General features: G+C 40.6%; 1 protein-coding gene across 2 annotated transcripts in view; it reads right to left on the bottom strand.

Annotated features, from left to right (window-relative positions):
* Positions 1 to 22,139, bottom strand: part of sugt1 (SGT1 homolog, MIS12 kinetochore complex assembly cochaperone) — a 143,141-nt gene that overhangs the window by 20,272 nt on the left and 100,730 nt on the right. For both annotated transcript variants that reach the window (XM_078545877.1, XM_078545876.1), the window contains one exon: positions 63 to 147. In XM_078545877.1, the coding sequence (XP_078402003.1) occupies positions 63 to 147 (85 nt within the window). The remainder of the gene's footprint in view (positions 1 to 62; positions 148 to 22,139) is intronic.

Genomic DNA, 22,139 nt, shown 5'->3' on the forward strand with positions numbered 1-22,139 from the left:
GAAACAACAATCGCTCATTTGTTTACAAAATATAGTATAAAACTATTGTGGCAAACTCTCACCTGGCACAAAGTGCTTTACATCTGGGAGGACACCTTCCAGCTTTTCCCATCGAATGGCTTCAGTTTTTTTCAGTTTTATTTCAATCTACAAAAGAAACAATTTTTTTAAAAAACAAGAAATACTTAGTTTCATATTTACATTTGGATTGGCATTGCTTAGTTTTTTAATTGAGGTATAGACTCCATGTATGGGATAATTCTCTACTGTGCATTAGGGAAAATTAAAGAAATTCCCTCTTAACGGTCAGTTGACCTTCCTTTCCACCATTATAGAAATCATAAGATCATAAGAAATAGGGGGAGTACACCGTTTGGCTCATTGAGCCTGCTGCAACATTTAATAAGTTCATGACTGTTCTGATTGTGGTCTTAACTCCATTTCCCTGCCTGGCCCTCATAACCCTCGACTCCCTTATTGATCAAAAATCTGTCCAACTCAGCCTTGAACAGCTGTAGCAACATTTCCCTACTTTTATACATGATTCCCCTTGCAATAAATGCCAGCATTCCATTTGCCTTCTTAATCACTTGCTGTGCCAGCATGCTAATTTTTTGTGATTCATGTACCAGGACACCCAGATTCCTCTGTACTGTAGAATGCTGCAGTCTCCCTCCATTCAAATACTATACTGCTTTTCTATCCTTCCTGGCAAAGTGGACAAATTCACATTTTCCCATATACTTCACCTGCCAATTTTTTGCCCACTCGATTAACCTATCTGTATTCTTTTGTAGGCGCTATACCTCCTATAGACAACCTACTTTCCTACCTATTTTTGTGTCATCAGCAGATTTAACTACCAGAAATTTGGTCCCTTCATCCAAGTCACTGATATAGATTGCAAATAGTTGAGGCCACAGCACTGATACCTGTGGCACTCCACTAGTTACAGTTTGGCAATCACCTATGTATGCTTGCGGTCTGCTTCCCGTTAGCTAACTAATTCTCTATCCATTCTAATATGGTACCCCCTACATCATAAGCTCTTATTTTGTGAAGTAACCTTTGATGTGGCACCTTATCAAATGCCTTTTGGAAATCCAAGTGCACAATTACAGCTTCCCCTTTATCCACATTTTTAAAAAAAAATTTATAATTAGTCATGCATGATTTCCCCTCCTCAAAACCATGTTGACTCAGGGTGATTCTATGATGATTTTCTACATGCCCTACTATGACCTCCTTAATGCATTCTTGCGTTTTCCCTATGACAGATGTTAAGCTAACTGGCCTATAGTTTCCCGCTTTCTGTCTCCCTCCTTTCTTGAATAGAGGCATCACAATTGCAAATTTCCAATTGGCTGGGACCTTTCCAGAATCTAGGGAATTTAAGATCACAACCAATGAATCTGCCATCTCTGCAGCCACTTCCTTTAAAACTCTAGGATGCAGGCCATCAGGTCCAGGTGACTGGTCAGCCTTTAGCTCTTATGGTTTTCTCAGTAATTGTGATTGTTTTAAGTTCCTCCCTCCCTTTTAGCTGTGATTTTCAACTATTCTTGAGAATTTTTTCTTGTATTTTCCACAGTGAAGCCAGACACAAATGCCTGATCAGCGCTTCCGTCACCTCCTTCTTTCCTATTATTAATTCCTCAGTCTCACCTTCCAAGGGACCACTCGCTTTTCCTTTTTAAATAATTACAGAAACTCTTACAATCTGTTTTATATTTTTAGCTATCGTCCTCTTACTCTAATTTCGCCCTTTTTTTTTAAAGCCATTCTTTGATAGCTTCCAAACTCTGTCCAATCTTCTAACTTACCACTAATTTTCACAGTATTGTATGCTTTTTTTTTCAATTTATTATCCGTTACTTCCTTAGTTAGCCACAGATAGTGCATCCTTCTCATATATTCCATTAAGAAAGAAAGTCTATGTTTGGTGAGAGTTATAAAATATCTCCTTAAATGTTTGTCACTGTTCCTTTACTCTCCTACCTTTGAATCTATTTTCCTTGAGATGATACTCTGTTCTTCTCCTGGAAACAGCTGCCTGAGACCCAAATAAAAGTGTGCAAGTAGAAAGGGGAAATTTGGGAAAGAGTTCTGTACGTGCAGCTTAAGATTCAACCAAGGAACAGGACAGTAAGTAATCATTCCTCAATTTTTATGTAGCAGACACAAACTGAAGAATTTTGGTGATGGGTTTGAGGGGTCCAATATTTTCAGGTCAACTTGAGCACTGCTGTGCCAAAACGCTCATCTCCTTGGACTGACAATACAGGATGCAAATCTATAGCAAAAGCAGGTATACTGTTTCAGTTTACAAATGAATGTTTGCTTAAGCAGCAGCCACTGCTTGAATAGCTTTTTCCCCAGTGGATTCAACACTGGCAGGAATTCATGCAAGTCACCTAATGTTGCCCACTGCTAAAATGTCTGGTCAAGACTTTGTCCTTTGGATTATTAAAAATTCACATCTACAGTGTTTAATACTCAAATTTTAGTAACTTAAACACAAAGTGCCAGTTGAAATCTTGATACCACTATCTGAGTACTACAATTCTGTGACAGAAAAGTTCACATTTATTTTAGGGATAAAAAATTGTGTGGAATATATATCTGAATTCCTGACATATCCCTTTCAGGCACTGTTCCAAATAAGGAACATGAATTTGTAAGATTTGCCCCATTTTTCATCTGCCATGAAGTTGCCCCTTAACAATTTGCAGTTCTCATAATCGGCAACTAGGTTTTCCTTTTAATCGATTACGAAATTACACATGTTCTAGCAGCTTTGTGGCATACAATATTAGCAATTTCGTTGACCTTTGTAGGGACATGCTTACTAGTTACTTAGCTAATCCTTGTGCTGATCCTGTATTTCACAGACTCCATCCACGTTGGTCTGTTGGACAGTAATCTTGCCCAGTGAGTTTGTTAGCAGCCGAACTACAGGCTGAAACCATCTTGTGTAAATTATTTCTCTCCCAAGCATAACTTCTTTTTAAGAGGAGCTCAGGTGATGAAACCTGTACTTATACTACATGGAAAAGATCAATACTTTTGGCTTCTGTGGTTAGCAAGGAAGAAATTTAACTTATCCAATGCCATAAAGCTGTGTAGCTAAGCAGACAGTTTCAAAGTCTGCGCCTTTGAAGTCATGATTGCTACAGCAATGATTTAGGCAAATTGCCTCTGGAAAGATTTAATTTGGAGAAAGCTCCTTCAAAAGTCACATTCCTATTTGCCTAAATCCACAAACGTATCTAGGTTTAAAAAATTATTTAAGTTCATTAGGGTCATCACAACAGAATTTCTCAACATGCAAGGAAGCAGTTATCTATCTCAATGTTAATAGTAGTGAAGGTGCATTCCTCGATCATGGCTGAAAAATAACCAACCATGACTCCCCTGAACGGAACAGAATCGTGTTGATAAAGCAGAAGTATTAAGAGCTCCAGTTGAGGATGCCCATGAAGTAATTTGGTGGGCAGCATTATAGATTAGAGAAAGAAAGAGACTTTGGAACATGAGAACCCCGCCCCCACTGGCCCCAAATAAGATTTAAGTCAATTGAGAGATGAGATAAAGCCTAAAGGTGGAATTAAAAAGGTGCTCTGGGTGTCAAAGTATATTAAGAAATGCATTAGCGTTGAATGTCAGTGCCAAGTAATCAAAGCCTAATACGAAAACAAGCAAATAGGTCACTGCTGAAGTTAATATTGACGACAGTTCTGGCTTTGTGCCAAGGAATACTCATTATGTATTGCTACCAATCTCAAAAGTTCCATGTGAAAGACCTTTTTCAACAGCACTGATGCTTCACACCAAATAATTCGTCAAAGTACATGGCACCAATGGTGACTCACCACTAGTACCTGTAAGTGGAGAAACAGATCACTGCTATATGAATAATACGATCTTTGTTGTGTGTCTTCAAGGGCTTTCAGCATTGGGATTTCATGATATCTACATTTCGATTGCAATTGCAGAATAATGAAAGAATGTCACTACATGGAATTAAGCATTCTGGTGTCAGTTCGACAACTCGATGTCAAGGTTAACACTACTAGTTATCATAAAGTTCGCTGCGCTTATTGTACTGGCAATGCAATCTTTTGAAACCACCTCAATGAAATGGGTCAGACTTTCAGAGAAAGTGATTATTCAGATATGACAGGAGACCTTGGATCAACTTGTAGACCAAAATCCAAACACAGTAATGTCCCACTGTTGAAGGCTCTTAATTGAGTGTTTTAAGGGAGGCACTGAAAAAAAAAATGGATGAATTGCAGCTTTTAAAACCATTCATGTAAACTTCAGTGCTTGAATCTGGTAAAAGAGGCATCTTCTGTAAATGGCTCAAGGAGGCAGTCATTCAACAATGTTGACTTCAAAGAATTTTCTTATTTGGTGATTTAGAGGTATATGTACAAAGATGACTGCATTCATTTGCCCTTTTATGGAATGTGTGGTGGTTCCTACCTTAAAATAAGGCTGCACACAAAGTTACAAGATACAATCAATACACTATGCTTTCACACTGCCCTTGCAGCAAGACCAGAGGTGTCAAACTTATTTTCTATCATGGGCCTGATTAGACATCCTGGTACTTGGCATGGGTATGGCAAGGTAGAAATTGGTAAGCATTTTGCCTGTTTTGGGGGTGAAATAGGCACAATGTATACCACTTTAGTGCAATATCCTGCACCTAATCTATGCTGGCAGCATGCCAATTGCCATATTGGTCTTCACTGTTCAAAAGGTATCTCTGGCGATCACCTGAAATCAAACTGGATCAATTTAAATCTGCAAAAGATCCTGCATCTATTTCAGGGCCCTTCTCCAAAATATATGAAACACCACATGGAGCAAACACCGTGCAGACTCCAACTATTTTTAAAAACTTCACTGCAGCACAAACAATAGTTTTTAAAACATGCGTGACCCTCCTGCATGTTCCTAGCACCAACCTCCCAGGGTTTCATACCTGCAATGTAACAAGCCTCACTTTGATTCCTGATTGGAGGAGCTGCTTCTGTTATTAAAATGGGGCCCAAGGTCCAGTTTCAGTTGAGATTTTGGTGCCAGTTTCTGGGACCCACTTTTTCTGCAGGTTTTAGCATGTAGTTCTGAAAAGAAACCTCCCTTACAAAATAGTCAATGACAGTTATTTCATATCACATGACAGCAGCATCGCTTACATGATAATTAGCAAATAGAGCTGCTTTTGAAATGATGGTGCAGATTCAGAAAATTTCTTTTCATGCACATTTATATTGCTTCATAGTGTTTTGAAATGCTGTGTCCACCACAGCTACTTGATGCTTACAAATAAACCACATGAATTTTCTACAAGAAATACAAAATTAAGTTCATAATTTGTAAGCATGTACATGTAATATACCCATTGGTGCCAAATATATTCTGGGATACAAACAGCACTGTTTAGGAAGCAGAATGCAAGGATGAAAAATAATATTTTCAAAGCATGAAAACATTATTTTTGCTTTTAAAAATGTCTAGATTTTCATTTAATAAAAGTGCTGACAAGTAACTTTTTTTCTCAAGAGAACTGTATCCTTGGTGGAAGCAAAATAACTACTTTATGTTACAATTAGATCACTGAATTGTTAAATTGGTCATCACCATAAATAAATGGTGGAAATAAAACCATATCAATTGATTTAGGTATGAATGCATCTGCCACCCCAAGGTTTATGGATTATCATTAAGATTCCAGCTATGGAGGTCCATCTCCCCACCAATCCTACACCTCAGCTGTATGCTTTCATGAGATCTTACACAACTGTCATTAAATCATAATTGAACAAGTTTTAACAAAATAACCAATAGATCAGCATTTTTCTTCAAACTAGAGTGCATCTCCAGTATTATACATATTAATTTTGAGAGTTTTATGTTTCCATTGCTCTACCTGGTTTCTGTTTCAAAGAGTGGGCTTATTGGGTTACTTGAGCCCCAGTCACTTTAGCACAGCCTGTGTGTGGCTGCCAGGTAACCAGAGTCAGGGACATGCTGGGTGACGGAGGAGTGGGCTGGATGACCCTGTTTGAATTAGTGTCGGTGGGTGTCCAGCTCACAGCCAATATCATCCAACACCTTAAAATGGTGGTGTTCGGCCTTGATGGCAGGCAAGGTTTACAGGCGGTTCAGGTGTGCGTCCAAGCGCACCCCTGCTCAGTCAGAATTTCACACTGGCCCCAATCCCTGTAACCGAACTTGGGAGCTGGAGCCCCCACAACTTCAGCTGTCTCGCAGATATTCCCTGTGGCTTATTTGATGCTGCTCCACACCCTTCACCTCCTTACCTTTGCCAGCCGTCCAGACATGCCTCAGCATGCTCTTTTGCCATGTGGTGGTGGAGGTCCCCAGTCGGGGACTCTCTCCACAAGGGGTCTTCTCCCTATCTATCGGGGTCCTGGGGTGGAAGATGTTGTACTCCACAGTCCCATACAACTGTTGGCTGAGGTGGCACACGGACTCCCAAAATGCCTGTATTTTTTGTGGCCTTGTGGTGCCCCTTTTTAGTTTTTTGAGGGGACTCCTTCTTAATTTTTGTTTGCACTCCAGTCCCATGCTCCTGATCTTTGGACACCTGGTGTGGAGTGGGGCAGGAAGGGAGGAGGACCTCCATTTTTTGGTCTCAATTTTGGTCTTACAATCAAGGGATAATAACACCTGGGCGATTTTCCACATCATTGAGTAGATGTCATTGTTGTAGATGACTGAACAGCCTGGCTTGAGAGACAAACACAGGCATTCAATAATGTGGTTGTGACTTGTTGCCTTTATTGAGTCCAGTGCACCCAAGGCGTTTCTTGATGTCACAGGAAGAGTGTCAAATTGGCTCAATATTGACATCTGTGATAATGGAGACATCAGAAGAGTATGGTTAAGGATCATCCATTTGGTGTCTCTGATTGAGGATGGTTAAAAATGCTCCAACTTTGCCTTTTGCATTTGTACTAGAGACCGTCGTCATTGAGAATGCTCAGGGAGCCTCCTCCAGCATCAACAGCCAGGTTTAACAGAGCTTTGACCTGCTGGTTGTGAAATTTCTTAGCTATGTTTATGCTGTGGTGCTTTTGCTCCTTAGTCTGCAATACCATGTTGTAGTTTCACCAGAATGACACCTCATTTTCAGGAATGTCTGGTAGTATACCTGGTATGCTCTTCTAACTTTACTTAACTTGCGTTGAACATCTGGCTTACTGGTGATGGAGAAGTGATGTCACAATCAAGTGATTGTGGTGGTATACAAACCAATCGTTTGCTGTTGGTAGATGTCAGTCCCTTATGAATGTACAGTTTTGAGCTGCTAGATCTGTTCTTAGCCTATTCCTAGCATAGTATAAGTGTAACACAATACAATGGAGGGTATTCTCAGTGTGAAGATGGAGCTCATCACCAAAAAGCCTGTGCAATATTGTTCTCTATAAGCTGCACGGCCACACAGCAATTGACAATGTGTCCGGGGGCGGGGTGCAAACAAGCCCTGCACAAGCAATAGCCCCTTTATGATGTGCTCAGGCTCAGCAAACTTAAAATAACTGTGGAATGCAAGAAACCAGCTACACACAGCAAAAAGGAAATTAGAGGCCGGGGCGCAATGGCAGTGAGGCCGGGGTGAGATGGCTGCCAGCAAGGCCGGGGCATGGTGGCGGGAGCAAAGGGCAGCAGGAAGGAGGAAGAGGGACTGAGGACAAGAGAAGCGCCGGGGGAAAGATTGTGCACGCAGGTAGGCCACAAAACAGGACGCCTGTGATAAACCACGTTAAAGCGAAACTGGCAACATTAAATGGATAGACTGTCACTAGTTTATTAATGAAGTTAAAGTAAAACAACGTTAAGTTAGTCAACATTAAATGAGGGCCCTATTGTATGTGGATACGTTTTTCCCTCAATTATCTATCGCCCCTTGTTCAGTCTCTTCTGACTTACATCAGCAACTCTTCTGACACCCTCTGCCACTTAAACAATTTCCAATTGCCTGGTCCCTAACCATTTCCTTTGTACCATGGTCATCCAGTGTCTTTGCACCTCCAACCCCCAGGCAGCCTGAGGGACTTCCATTTCATCACTTTTCTTCCAACTTCCATCCCTCCCTCAACCTTCACCTTGTCCATCTCTGACTCCTCCCTTCCCCAACTTCTCTGGCATCATTTTCCATCAACCAATGTCTATCATAAGTCTACTGGCTCTCACAGCTTCCTTGGTTACAATTCCTCACACGCCACTTCCTCTAAAGACTACTTCATATTCCCAATTTCTGACTTTCAATTTCTGTGTTCCTTGCATCTGAGCTGGTTATGCTGCCTTTCAAGCCAGTGCTTCCAATACGTCTTCCTTTTCCTGCAACCGAGGATTCCCCTTCACTTGTGGTGTGGTTGACTGTGTCAGGTCCATTTCCCACAATTGTGTTTTCACTTGTTCCCTACCCTCCCAGAACCACAGAAAGTTTCCCTCATCCTCACCTTACACCCAGCAGTCTCCACAATGGATCGTCCTCTGCCATTTCCACCACCTCCAGTGTGATGCCATCAAACATATCTTCGCCCAACCCTTTCAGCACTCCAAAGGGAGCATTACCTTTGCGACACCATGGTAGGCTCTTCTATCACTTCCAATACTTTTCCACTTCCCACTGCACCTCCCCATGTAAGCGCAGGAGATGCAACCTCTGCCCTCCTCCGCTCCTACCATCCAGTGTCCAAGCATTCCTTCCAGGTGAACTGATTTTTTAAAAAATTTAGTATATCGCACTTGCTGCAAACGAGATGGTCTCCTTTACATTGGGAGAAACCAAATGCAGATTAGGTGATCACTTTTTTGAACATCCCCACTGAGTTACAAGCATGACCAGAGCTTCCAGTCGTTTGTCACTTTAATTCTCTGTTGCACTATCACTCCGACTTTGGCCTTCTATGCTTGTTCAAATAAAGTACAACATAAGCTCGAGGAACAGCACCCTCATCTTTTGATTATACATTTAACCACCTTCCGGACTCAACACTGAGTTCACCAATCTCAGATCATAACCATAGAGTCATAGAGGTCTACAGCACAGAAAAAGGCCCTTCGGCCGATCGAGTCAGCGCCGGTCAAACAAGTACCTAACTATTCTAAACCACTGTTGCCATTTTTTTGGGTAGTGGGTCTCTTTTGTTCTTTCCTCCCCATGCCTTTTTTCTGCACCTCTTGTTGGATCTGTCACTTTCCAGTTTAAATGAAAGGTCACAGACCTGAAACTTAACAGTTTCTCGTTCTTCACAGATGCTGTCCAACCTGTGTATTTCTAGCAATGTATTTATATTTCAGATTTCCAGCAGCAAGAATTAATGTTTTTCAGAAAAAAAAGAGATGAATAAAATGTTTTCTTTCCAAAATTGCAGGTGTATTCAGGACATGAGATAAAATTAGTAGTTAAATGAATTTACTTAATAAAAGGCCAATATTCAAACCCTGTTCTGTGCTGTATTATTTTATCTTAGCTGAAGCGACAGTGTGGATGCTACAACTATCCATTGTACATGGGATCAGGCCAAAACCAACAATGATGGAAAAACAGTTGGAAAATGCATATTTGTGGATTCCGTGAGAGAATATGGCAGGGCTCTCAATGTAGCCCTGCACACGTCAAGTAACTTGACATCATCCAGTCTGAGAGAGAAGAATTGCTATATAGCCAAGGTACTGGAGGGTACATGGAATCATGCTCAATTATATCTTCAGGCAGGCAGGAGGCAAAAAGCAAAATGGAAAAAAAGGAAAGGTTTTGTACCTTTTAAGAAATCACTACAGTGGAGGAGAAAGATGTCAATAGGGCAGGGGAGGAGAAATCAAGGACAACAAAAGGAAAGACGTAAGAACAGAATACTGAATTTTACCTTGTTCTTCAACTGGAATTTACAACCTAATATATCACTATACAATGGAAAAATGCATATCAAAACTAAAACAAATAGTTTTTGCATTTCATTTAATATCACTATTGGTCTTGATATAAATTTATTTGGTATAGTGTGTGCGCATACTTAAATGTTCAGATGTGTCACTAGTACTTGCCAGCCTAACCCAGGGAACCATTTAGACCTTTGAACAGACAAACCTTTGTGTAAACTGGCTTTGGACATACAGCCAGCAGGAAAAGAAGCTGCATTGCATTTCATTTCAATCTGACACACCAGCTGCAGCCAATCTTGAGATCTAGCTTTGCAGCCTAAGCTAATAATTCGCAAAGCAGTACAAATGTCAATAATCATTCTTTTTACTTACTTATAATCTAATTTTTCCTTTAACTATCTGAACCTCTGCAAATCTGGATGAAACAGGAGCATGTCTGATAAGGAGACATTTTCCTTTAGCAATCATATAATTAGGTTTTTTTTGACGACTAATGAATTTCAGTAAGCAGAAATTGCAAGCTTAAAACTTATTTTTATTCTATTTTGGAACACAGAAGAAATTTGCAAAATTTCAGAAAGAGTAAAAATTTAAATATTTTAAAAGGATATTTCACGCTGGACAAGCTGGCGAAATGCTTTACCAACTTGCCACAAATTTGAACTTAAATTCTTGCTGTGGTGAAGCTCTAATCTGTGTGCGTAATTTCCCTCCACACCCTCCCCCTTCGAGAAGATCAATTTCCAGAGAGAAAATGCTCTTGACTTATACAAAGGAAAAACACAGATACTGGAAATCTGATACAAAAACAGAAAATGCTGCAAATACTCAGGTCAGGCAGCATCTGTGGGAAAGCAAAAAGAATTAAAGTTTCAGGTTGATGACCTTTCATCAGAGGTGTAATAGGCTGTAAGCAAGGAATGGAGCAGGGAAGGGAGGAAAGAGCAAAAGAGGTCTGTAATAGGGTAGAATGCAGATGCACTCCTTTTTGTTCATACCACCTCCACCCACCACTCAGCTTTCTCTGCCTCTGTACTTTCTTAACCGAGTATTTCTAGCATTTTCTGTTTTGTTGTTTTATACTTGTACTGGTATTAATAACCTTTACTGTACTTTGAATGTTTCGATTGTTACACAATCCTACACAAACAAGGAATAATGTATGCAGGCATATGTGGCAATTACAGCAGGCAATATACCCAATTTATTGTTGTTACTTGCATTATTTTGATGAGGCCCAGAACAGAGTTTTCACCCTAGCATGAAGGATTTACATTCCTGACACGTAGTCTGTATCTAATGCTTTCTCAAAACAGAAGCTTAAAAATTGAAACCACTACCAGGGGAAGCTGTGATGTCGTGTTAATGCCACCGGACTAGCAATCCAGAGGCCCATGCTAAAGATCTGGGGACATGGGTTCAAGTGCTACCGTGGCAACTAGTGGAATTTAAATTCAGTTAATAAATCTGTAATTAAAAGCAAGTTTAATGGTGAACACAAAACCATTGTCAATTGTTGTAAAGACCTATTTGGTTCACTAGTGTCCTTTAGGAAAGGAAATCTGCTGTCCTTATCTGACCACAGCAATGTGGTCGACTCTTAAGTACGCTCTGAAGTGGCCCAGCAAGTCACTCAGTTGTATCAAACTGCTACAAAATCTAAAAGGAATGAAACCAGATGGACCATCCGGCATTGACCCACGTACCTGTCGACCCTGTAAAGTCCTCCTTACTAACATCTGAAGCTTGTGCCAAAATTGGGAGAGCTGTCCCACAAACTAGTCAAGTGACAGCCTGGCATAGTCATACTCACAGAATCATACCTTACAGACAATGCCCCAGACACTACCATCACCATCTTTGGTTATGTCCTGTTCCAACGGCAGGACAGACCCACCAGAGGTGGCAGCATACTGGTGTACAGTTGGGAGGGAGTTGCCCTGGGAGCTCTCAACGTTGATTCCAGACCCAAGAAGTCTTATGGCATCAGGTTAAACTTGGGCAAGGAAGCCTCCTGCTGATTACCACCTACCGTGCCCTCTCAGCTGATGAATCAGTATTCCTCCATGTCGAACACCAATTGGAAGAAGCACACAAGAGCACAGAACGTGCGCTGGGTGGGGGGGCTTCGATGTTCATCACCAAGAATGCCTTGGTAGCACCACTATTGACCGAGTCCTAAAGGGCATAACTGCTAGATTGGGTCTGTGGCAGGTGGTGAGGGAACCAACAGGAGGGAAAAACCTACTTGACCTCGTCCTCACCAATCTACCTGTCAAGGCTGTATCTGTCCGTGACAGCATTGGTTGGAGTGACCACCGCTTATTCCTTGTGGAGATGAAGTCCTGCCTTCAAATTGAGGATACCCTCGATCATATTGTGTGGCACGACCACCATCTGCTAGATGGAATAGATTTTGAACAGATCTAGTAGCTCAAAAATGGATATCCATGGGGGCTATGGGCCATCAGCAGCAGAATTGAATACAACCACAATTTGCGATTTCATGGCCCAGCATATCCCTCACTCTACCATTACCATCAAGCCGGGGATCAATCCTGTTTCACTTAGGAGTGCAGGAGAGCACGCTAGAAGCACGAGGCATACCTACCAATTTGGTGTCAATCTGGTGAAGCTACACCACAGGACTGCTTGCATTCCAAACAGCAGAAGCAGTATGGAATTGACAGAGCGAAGTGATCCCAGAACCAATGGATCAGATCTAAGCTCTGCAGCCCTGCCACATCCAGGCGTGAATGGTGGTGGAAAATTAAACAGGAGGAGGTGGCTCCACAAATATCCCCATCCTTAATGGTGGGGGAGCCCAGCACATTAGTGCAAAAGACAAGGCTGAGGCATTTGCAACCGTCTCTCGGCCTCCTCCCCACATCCCAGCATTACAGATGCCAGACTTCAGCCAATTCGATTCACTCCTCACGATATCAAGAAACAGCTGAAAGCACAGGATACTGCGAAGGCTATGGGCCATGGCAACTTTCTGGCAATAGTATCGAAGACTTGTGTGCCAAAACCAGCTGCGTCCCTTGCCAGGCTGTTCCAGTACAGCTGGCATCTACCTGGTAATGTGGAAACTTGCCAAGGTATGGCCTGTTCATAAAAAGGTCAAATGCAACCCGGCCAATTACCGCCCCATCAGCCTACTCTTGATCATTCGGAAAATGATGGAAGATGTTGTTAACAGTGTTCTCAAACGGCACTTACTCAGCAATAACCTGTTCACTGATGCTCAGTTTGTGTTCCAACAGGGCCACTCAGCTCTTGACCTCATTACAGCCTTGGTCCAAACATGGACAAAAGAGCTGAACTCAAGATGTGAGGTGAGAGTGAATGCCCTTGTTATCAAGGTAGCATTTGACAGAGTGGCATCAAGAAGGCCTAGCAAAACTGAAGTCAATGGGAATCAGGGGAAAACCTCTCCACTAGGTGGAGTCACACCTAGTAGAAAGGAAGATGGTTGTGATTATTGGAGGTTAATCAGCTCAGCCCTGAGCACAGCTGGAGTTCCTCAGGGTAGTGCCCTGGGCCCAACTATCTTCGCCTGCTTCATCAATGACCTTCCCTGCATCATAAGGTCAGAAGTGGGGATGTTCATGGATGATTGCACAATGTTCAGCACCATTTGTGACTCCTTAGATATTGAAGCAGTCTGAGTGCATATGCAGCAAGACCTGTACAATGTTTAGACTTGGATTGATAAGTGGCAAGTAACATTTGCATCACACAAGTGCCAGGCAATGGCCAACAAGAGAGAATCCAACAATACCCCATGATTTTCAATGGCATTATCATCACTGAATTCCACCACTATCAACATCCTGGGGGATGTTGACCAAAAACTAAACTGGACCAGCCATGTAAATATTGTGGCTACAAGAGCAGGTCAGAGACTGGGAGTTCTGTGGAGAATAACTGACTTCCTGACTCCCAAAGCCTGTCCACCATTCTACAAGGCTCAAGTCAGGAGTGTGTTGGAATACTCTCTACTTGCCTGGATGAGTGCAGCTCAAACAACATTAAAGAAGCACAATACCATCCAGGACAAAGCAACCCGTTTGATTGGCAGCCGATCCACTACCTTAAACATACAGTCCCTCCACCACTGGCACACAGTGGCAGCAGTGTGTACCATCTACAAGATGCACAGCAACAACTTACCAAGGTTCCTTCAATAGTACCTTCCAAACCCACAACCTCTAACACCTAGAAGGACAAAGGCAGCAGATGCATGGAAACACCACCACCTGCAAGTTCCCCTTCAAGTCACACACCATCCTGAATTGGAACTATAACAGTGTTCCTTCACTGTTGCTGGGTCAAAATCCTGCAACTCCCTAACAACAGTGTTCCTGCAACATGTGACTGCAACAGTTTAAGAAAGAAAAGCTCACCATCACCTTCTCAAAGGCAATTAGGGATGAACAATAAATGCTGGCCGAGCCAGCAACACCCACATCTCATGAAAGAATAAAAAAATCTTGGTGTTCTCTTCATAGTAATATATTGGAAAGTAGTTTTTCCACTGCCCAATTTCACTGTTGAGGAAACCTGAGCTCTAAGCATCTATGTGAAACCAAACATACCTAACCTAGTTCTGCTTCCTGACCTTTGCCAATTGAATTTCTAATAATACTTTGAAATGTTAAAATTGTGAATGGTAATAGTGGGTAACTAATGTTTTCCCAAAAAATATTAAAAATTACCTTGCTTTGCAGCAACTTTTATAATGTGGCATTATTAGCTTAAGACAGCTTCATACAGAATCTACCAAAAAGCATCTTTGACATAATATAATGTCCCAAGGTACTTTACAGGGGTATTATAAAACAAAACATGACACCAAGCCACATAAGGAGATTACAACAGATGACCAAAAGCTTGGTCAATTAGGTAAGTTTTAAGGAGTGTTTTAACAGAGGAAAGAGCCTAGGCTGCTGAAAACATGACCACCAAAGGTGGAGGATCAATATCAGGGGTGGTCAAGAGGCCAGAATTAGGGGAGCACAGATATCTCAAAGGGTTGTGGAGCTAGAGTAGATTACAGAGATAAGGAGGGGCAGGGCCATGGAGGAATTTGAAAACAATGAAAATTTTAAAATCAAGATTGTGATTACTGGGAGTCAGTATAGGTCAGCAAGCATATGGCACCAATGAGTGTCTGTGCAATTTGTGCTACAATTTTGGCACTAAACCAGTACCTAAACAACACTGCACCAATTTCCACAAGTATAAGATTAAGTATTAAAGTTTTCTTAATCCTATTTAAAAAGATAAAAGGCACCACATTGGATTTTTAAAAAAACTTACCTAGAGCAATGTCACAGTAGTTTAAGGATTCACTGTTTACAATAGGGATATTTATGACTTGTAGGGGATAGATCAGGACCACCATTTTAAGAAATCAAGTCAAATTCCATTTATATTAAATGGCATTCTAATTTTTATTGCCTGCTTTAGGAACTGATTACTGTGAAAATGGGTTATTTATAAAGGGGATTTTTCACTTACCATTTTCAAAGTTAATTATACAGAACACATTCATGTGGAAGATATATCAGTTGGAGATAATTTTCTGGGGGGCAAAATCGACAGCGGGTTTGGAGTCTGCGAAGACAGTTGACTAATCAATTTTGGAATGTCTGGGGCAGTCCTACAGGATACTATATTGGATGCACCCAGCAGAGTCAACACCAGCCGTTGGGCACATTAGGTGGGTTAGCTCCAAGACTGATAGAGAGGCAGGAGCTCAGTCTCAGTGGGATTGATTCCATTTCAAAGGCTCCCCCTTTACTGCCTTAGAAGGACTTTAAAGAAGGCTGGATTATGAGAAAGGCAGTATTATGAGAAAGGCAGTTAGGAATTGGAGAGAATACTGCATAAGGCAAATAAATGGATAGCCAACATTAGGTACTCCAACACAGGAGAGGCTGCAGAAGCTGGAAATATTTACATTAGAGAAAAAGCAACTCACTGGTGAGCTTACTGAAATATACAAAGGTTCTAAAGGCACTGACATGGTAAACAGTAAGATTCCACAAAAGGATAGAGCAAGAAACGTAGAAAAGGTAGTGTGAATTGACAGTTTTAATTAACTAATTTATACAGAAAATGTTGGCCAGCAGCTCTAATCTTTGCAGCACCAGAAGCTGCAGTGGACAGGACTGGGGCTGCATGAAGTCCTCGGAGCCCAAGTTCCAAGATTCCAGGAAGAGATAAGTTTTGGGGGTCTCAAGGTAGGGGAGGCTTTGCGGGGTGGACAGTGGGGGATTAGGGTGCTGGGAAGGGAGGTCCTGCGATTACTGGACCTTAAGGGCAGGTGAGGGCGGCTCGCAAAATTAAAAGGGGGCTTCTGATGGGGGAGCCCCATTTCCACCCGAGGCCTGCAACTGATTATTTTTGGGCTCCCCCCATACCCAGGAACTCCACCTGCCAGCCAAACAATTGAGGCTGGGCAGGGAATGCAACCGTCCTCAGAGCTCCTGAGCAAGGAAAAATTAGAAAGTTACAAGGGTTTTCAATCTCAATCCAGTTCTGCTGAGCCCTAGCTGGAAAGTATAAGTAAGAGGGTATGATCAGTCTCAGCTGATTCCCTCCATGGTTGAGTGGTCAGTTATCAGTATAGCACCCACTTTGGAATAGGGATTTGGCCATGGTACTGGAGGGTTGTTGGGCCCATAACTCATCAAGAACTAAGATCTTGAGTACAGCAGGAGAATGGAAAATAAAATATGCACGACTGCAGTATATACTTCAGATTTATGGCTATCAAGACTTCTGCTTTCTGAAAATATTGCTAAAAATGAAGTGATAAAAGTGCTGAAAGATACCACTAAGCACAGCTGTGACCTATTTGGGGAATTATGAATTATAACAACATCCATTTTGACATTTGGCACTGGTTCAGAATATAACAAATTACATTTAATTCAACAGCTTGAAAGGATAAATAGATGGACAGTTACTGGGTCTTAAAGGATAGAGTAATTTCTAAACTTCAGTAAAATTTCACATCCAGTTAGCAAAAAAAAAAATTACTGGAAATTTTGAACCCTACATTGCTAATTGCTAAAATGCTAATTTTTGAAATAATCTTTTTTTTAAAAAAGGTTTACTTTTGCAAAGTTTAATGAAGGTTCATTAATTTGAATGCTAAAACTGACATGACTAGTTCAAATTCTTAAATCATGAATTATCATAATAGGCTATGTGAGAAAAGTCAAAAGACCTGTACTTGGTGACCTGTACTTGTTTTTTTTGCAGCCAATACTCAACATGTGGTGTGATCATTATCAGCATTTACACTTTAAACTTCCTTGCTGAATCATAACTTAAACTCCAAAGATCAGTTATTATCACTAGCCCCAGAAAAGGGGAGATAATGGAAGAGATAACAATGAGTCCCTAGATCCAGACATGACCTTAATAGTAATAGTTTTGTCTGTACATTATAAGTCCCAATACTACACCTGTAATATTCTGTGGTCCATATGTAATATTTAAGTTGTATTCAGATTGCTTCAAAATTATATTTTAATCACAGTCTTACCACGCCAAATAAATTCAGGCTTTCATATATCCCATTTAAAATTTGTGGCTGTAACTTCCGTTCAATAAAATTGAAGACCAATTTCCTTTTATAAAAAACGGGTTAACCAGAAAATCAACCTAAGAATCAATGACTGCAAGTCAAATCTATAATATTAGAAAAAATATTAAATGCAACTGGCCAGATTTTGCTGGAGCATGCCCTGTTAAGACTTACAGTTGTACATTTCGGATTTTAAAAAAAATTTTGTTTGCCTACGAAATTACTGAAGTGCAAACTGATAACAGCAGTGAGGGCAGAGCACCTATGCCCAAATGAATGGGACAGTGTATCTCCTTAAAACAATGAGATTAAAGGATTCAGAAACAAACAGAAAAAGGTGAATTAGAGTGATTGAATTCAATGCCAAACCATGTATAACACCAGCATACGGTAGCAGTTGTGTGTACCATATACAGTACAAGATGCACTGCACCAACTCCCTTCCTAACAGTATTGTGGGTGTATCTACACCAGATGGGTTTCAGCAGTACAAAAGGCAGATTACCACCACCTTCTCAAGAGCAATTAGGGATGAGCAATGGGTGTTGGCCCAGCCAGTGATGCTCAAATCTCATGAACAAATAAAAAACCTTAAGAGTCATAGTATTGAATATACAGTGCCATATCTTACCAACCTAAAGATTCTGAAGAAGATGTCTTCACAATTGCCAAAGCTGCCACTAAATAAAGCTGTAAAAGATTTGCACAAGGTATTCTTAACAGTGGGGAAAATATACCAGTACTGCATGCTTTCCTACCCTATATAATTTACATGATTAGAATAAAAATGACTGCATAAGTACCAGTCATTTTCTTTCTATCCCTTTTCAGAAAACAGGATTGTTTTGAAACTGCTTGAAAATACTACAGCAAATTGACAAGTTATTTTGGAAGAAAATATTTTCATTGTGAATTTACCATTTTAAAACTTATGGTAAAAACATCTTCACTTTTGACAGAATGAGATCTAACTTTGTAGTAATAAAAGAAAAAAATTACATTTTACAATGACATCCATAAACATTTACACGATGACAAGTTATAAAGATGTAATTTTTGCGCCATTAACTGCAAAACATTGTGTCTAAAATGCAACTGATTAGGCTGTGATCTCCTGACACAGTTCTAACACTTGTATTTGAAAAAGGAAAATCAAATTTGATTATTTTGAGAATATTAAAAGCTATTAGGGCAAAACAAAACTTAGTTCTCATTCTGTTGGCAGAATTCAGCAATTACTGAAGAATTTGAACTAAGCTAATGGGACCATTTACAATAATTATCATCAAGAAGCATGTTTAATTAGGGGCTTCATAATAAATTTCACAACTGACCTGTTTCTTTAACCTGAATATCTCTGACATTCACTGCATGGAATATCGCCCTTATTAACTGCAGAGGATTTTAATGCTAAAATGTCACATGCATAATCATAATGAAATGAATAAAAACAAAGTATTTAATACCAGAACACCCAGTACACATTAACATACTACTCAATCATTTAACTTTTAAAAATTCTAAAATTATGCAAGCTGCTTACTTGCAAGGGCTTTAGCATTAAATTTTATTGTATTTGATGAAATTACAGTGGCGCAAAAAAAGCCAACTCATTCATAAGGATACCAACGGACAGAATATGTATGATGCAATTTCTCATAATTTCAAAAGCAGTAGAGATGACCTTTCCCTTGGTGGTTCTCCCGATTGCCTGCTGAAACTCCAGCAGAAATCCCAGCTACACACATAAACAGGGTTTCAAAGTTACAACAGCTGAGCAAGAGAGTCCCCAAGGGATTTATGTCTTCATACAAGTATACACGCCATAAAACTATTTATGCACTTATAAAATCTAGTGTGAAGGACGCTGCACGTCTGAATTGCCAGTGATGGCAAGCGATGGAGAGAATATTCATCTTATAGGATCTTTTTCATTATTCACATCAAAACATCCTTCATACAAAAGTGCCAAACAAGCCCAAATCATCAATGGTGAGAATAAAGAAAACAACACTCCTTTAAAATAGTTCAGATATCCATGAAATCACAACATTGTCCACGTAAACCTCTTTTCCAATACTGCATATCAAATGAGACTGGACTGCATCACCTCTTTTCCCAGAATAAATGCAGAAATCTCAGTGGATAGGTTAGCAATAAAGTCTCTGATCCTATAACTTCATGGTGCAGTACATGATATAAAGAAAATGTTGCCACTGAAAACAGAAACCCCAACCATCATCCCACCCTCACAGTGATCGTACATGCCTTTCATGCTATTTGCTCTATGGTCAGTATGACATGCTTATCTTTGAAATTATTTGGTGCCTCCACTTGCTAAAAGCAAATCCCATGTTTAAGAGTATTTTTAACAAGTGCAAAGACTTCTCTCCTGCCACACCTAGCCAAGAACAGAACCTGGGAGAGACGGGTGCAGATGGTGCCCAGGGGCTAGGAGGGGCTGGGCTTGGTGTAGCAAAGTATGTCCAAGTTGAGCAGTGGACCTGAACGACTGGCTTTAAAAAATCAGAACATCAGCCTGACTGTTTCGATTCTTTTCAGCCAGTTTTCCGCGTCAGTTTCACTGAGCTGCTGCACTGCTGCTTCTGATCTTCGTGCAGCCTAGCAGTTCCAATCTTTTTATAGCCTGCCAGAAAACCACAAAGCTGTCCGAAGATCAGCAGCAGCAGTTCCTATTTGCAATATCTGTTGGGAGTGTGTTCTTAGTTGAATATCTAATGCTAAGTCCCTGAAACCATTTTAGAGCTAATTTTATTTTTCACTCATTCATGGGATGTGGGCATCGCTGGCTAGGCCACATTTATTGCCCATCCCTAATTACCCTTGAGAAGGTGGTGGTGAGCTGCCTTCTTGAACCGCTGTAGCCCATGTGGTGTAGGTACACCCACAGTGAAGTTTGGGAGTTCCAGGATTGCGAAAGAATGGCAATATATTTCCAAGTCAGGATGGTGTGTAGCTTGGAGGGGAAGTTCCAGGTGGTGGTGTTCCCAATTGGATGTTGTGTGGGATGGGGGTTGGGAAGGTCACGTTTAAGTTTTAGTACAGCAAAATTAAATACTGTACACGTCTCAAAATTCTCTTTTGAATTTAAATCAGTATAAAAATAGCAGTCTTAAATTTTCATTGTGCTCTAAAGTAGATGCAATTCTGATGACATGTTCTGTTGACGTACCAGAAGCTTGAGAATCTTGGGCCTCATCAAAATAAATGTAAGAAACTAAAAAACGGGGTTGATGCAAAACTGGATGTTGACTCATTATTGCCTGTTTTATTACTTTTGCAAAGTCTGGGAATTAAATCCCCATTTGTCACTAGGAGATTGCTTAAAGAAAGGTTTTAAAAATCTCTTACTCCATCCTAGCTTCACCCCAGCTAAATTCACAATGTACAACACAAATGTCATGACAGCTTCTGGAAGAAGGGGAAACAATCCAGTTCTGGAGTTAACGCCATGCTAAATTAATGTGCCATATATCATTCTTCTCTGAAAAAATCCAGATCAACAGTTCAATCTACGTTTTTCCTGAGTTGCTGGTAGATGTCTGATTGACGAATCCTGGGGGCAGTGTCATTAGCGTAGCAGGAGCAATTGCCATTTATGGTATATTGTGGGTAGATGCCAGAGAAATCAGAATGGTAAGGTTGTATTAGCTACAGAGCTTAATTGTTTTGCAAATAGTGATTACTTTGTAGCTACTTTCTTAACATCAGTTGCTTGCTCTGTTTAATTACCCTTACAGAGTTGGCATAGGGCCTCCAATTTCACCATTGCTACAGTCACTCTGCTTACTGCATGCTAGTGTAAAGAACAAAATACAAAACCTACATTTATACAGCACCTTTCAGGATGTCCCAAATCACTTTACAGCCAATTAAGCACTTTTGAGCTGTAGTCACTGGTATAGTGTAGGCAATGTTATCAAATGACAGAGTAGGCTTAAAAGGCTAAATGCCTAACTCCTGCTCCTAATATGTGTGTTCATATATCATTTGATTGGATGAGATGAGCTGGGCTGCATGGCCTTTGTCATCCATAATTATCTTGCGAACAGAGGGTAGAATCATGGCTGGAGTTCTGTTTATTTTGTTGCTAGCGTAAGTATACTGAGCAGGCTTCATGGGGTGAAATTGCCAACAAAGGAGTGGGTTTATAGTGAATCAGTAACCTTTTTAACACTGCACATGATTCTCAAGAGCCTTTTCCATTAACTTCAATCTTGTCCCTTTGTCTACTTAGTCATTATCCCACTCCGTCTTGATGACTGAGTTTTTTTGAGGTATTGAAATGCCTGAAGATATAATGGTAGTGAGAAGCAGCAGAGTCTCCAGACTTGCTGACCAAGAAAAAACACACAATTGTGAACGACTCAGTCTTTGCCCTCTGACCTCTTAAAAGTTGCATCACTCAGGCACCTGAGGGCTCCAATGCTTCTCACTGACAGCGAAAGCCTACGTTGTTCAATCCTTCCACGTTGTTGCTCAGGAGTCATTTGATCTTTCTACCCTGAGATTACTGATAAAACAGAATCCAATGGCACCACTTGTATGAAAAAACAATATTGAATAAGAGCTGAGGCAGTCA

Source organism: Cetorhinus maximus, chromosome 7, assembly GCF_964194155.1.
Source record: "Cetorhinus maximus chromosome 7, sCetMax3.hap1.1, whole genome shotgun sequence".
In the NCBI taxonomy this organism is placed as follows: domain Eukaryota; kingdom Metazoa; phylum Chordata; class Chondrichthyes; order Lamniformes; family Cetorhinidae; genus Cetorhinus; species Cetorhinus maximus.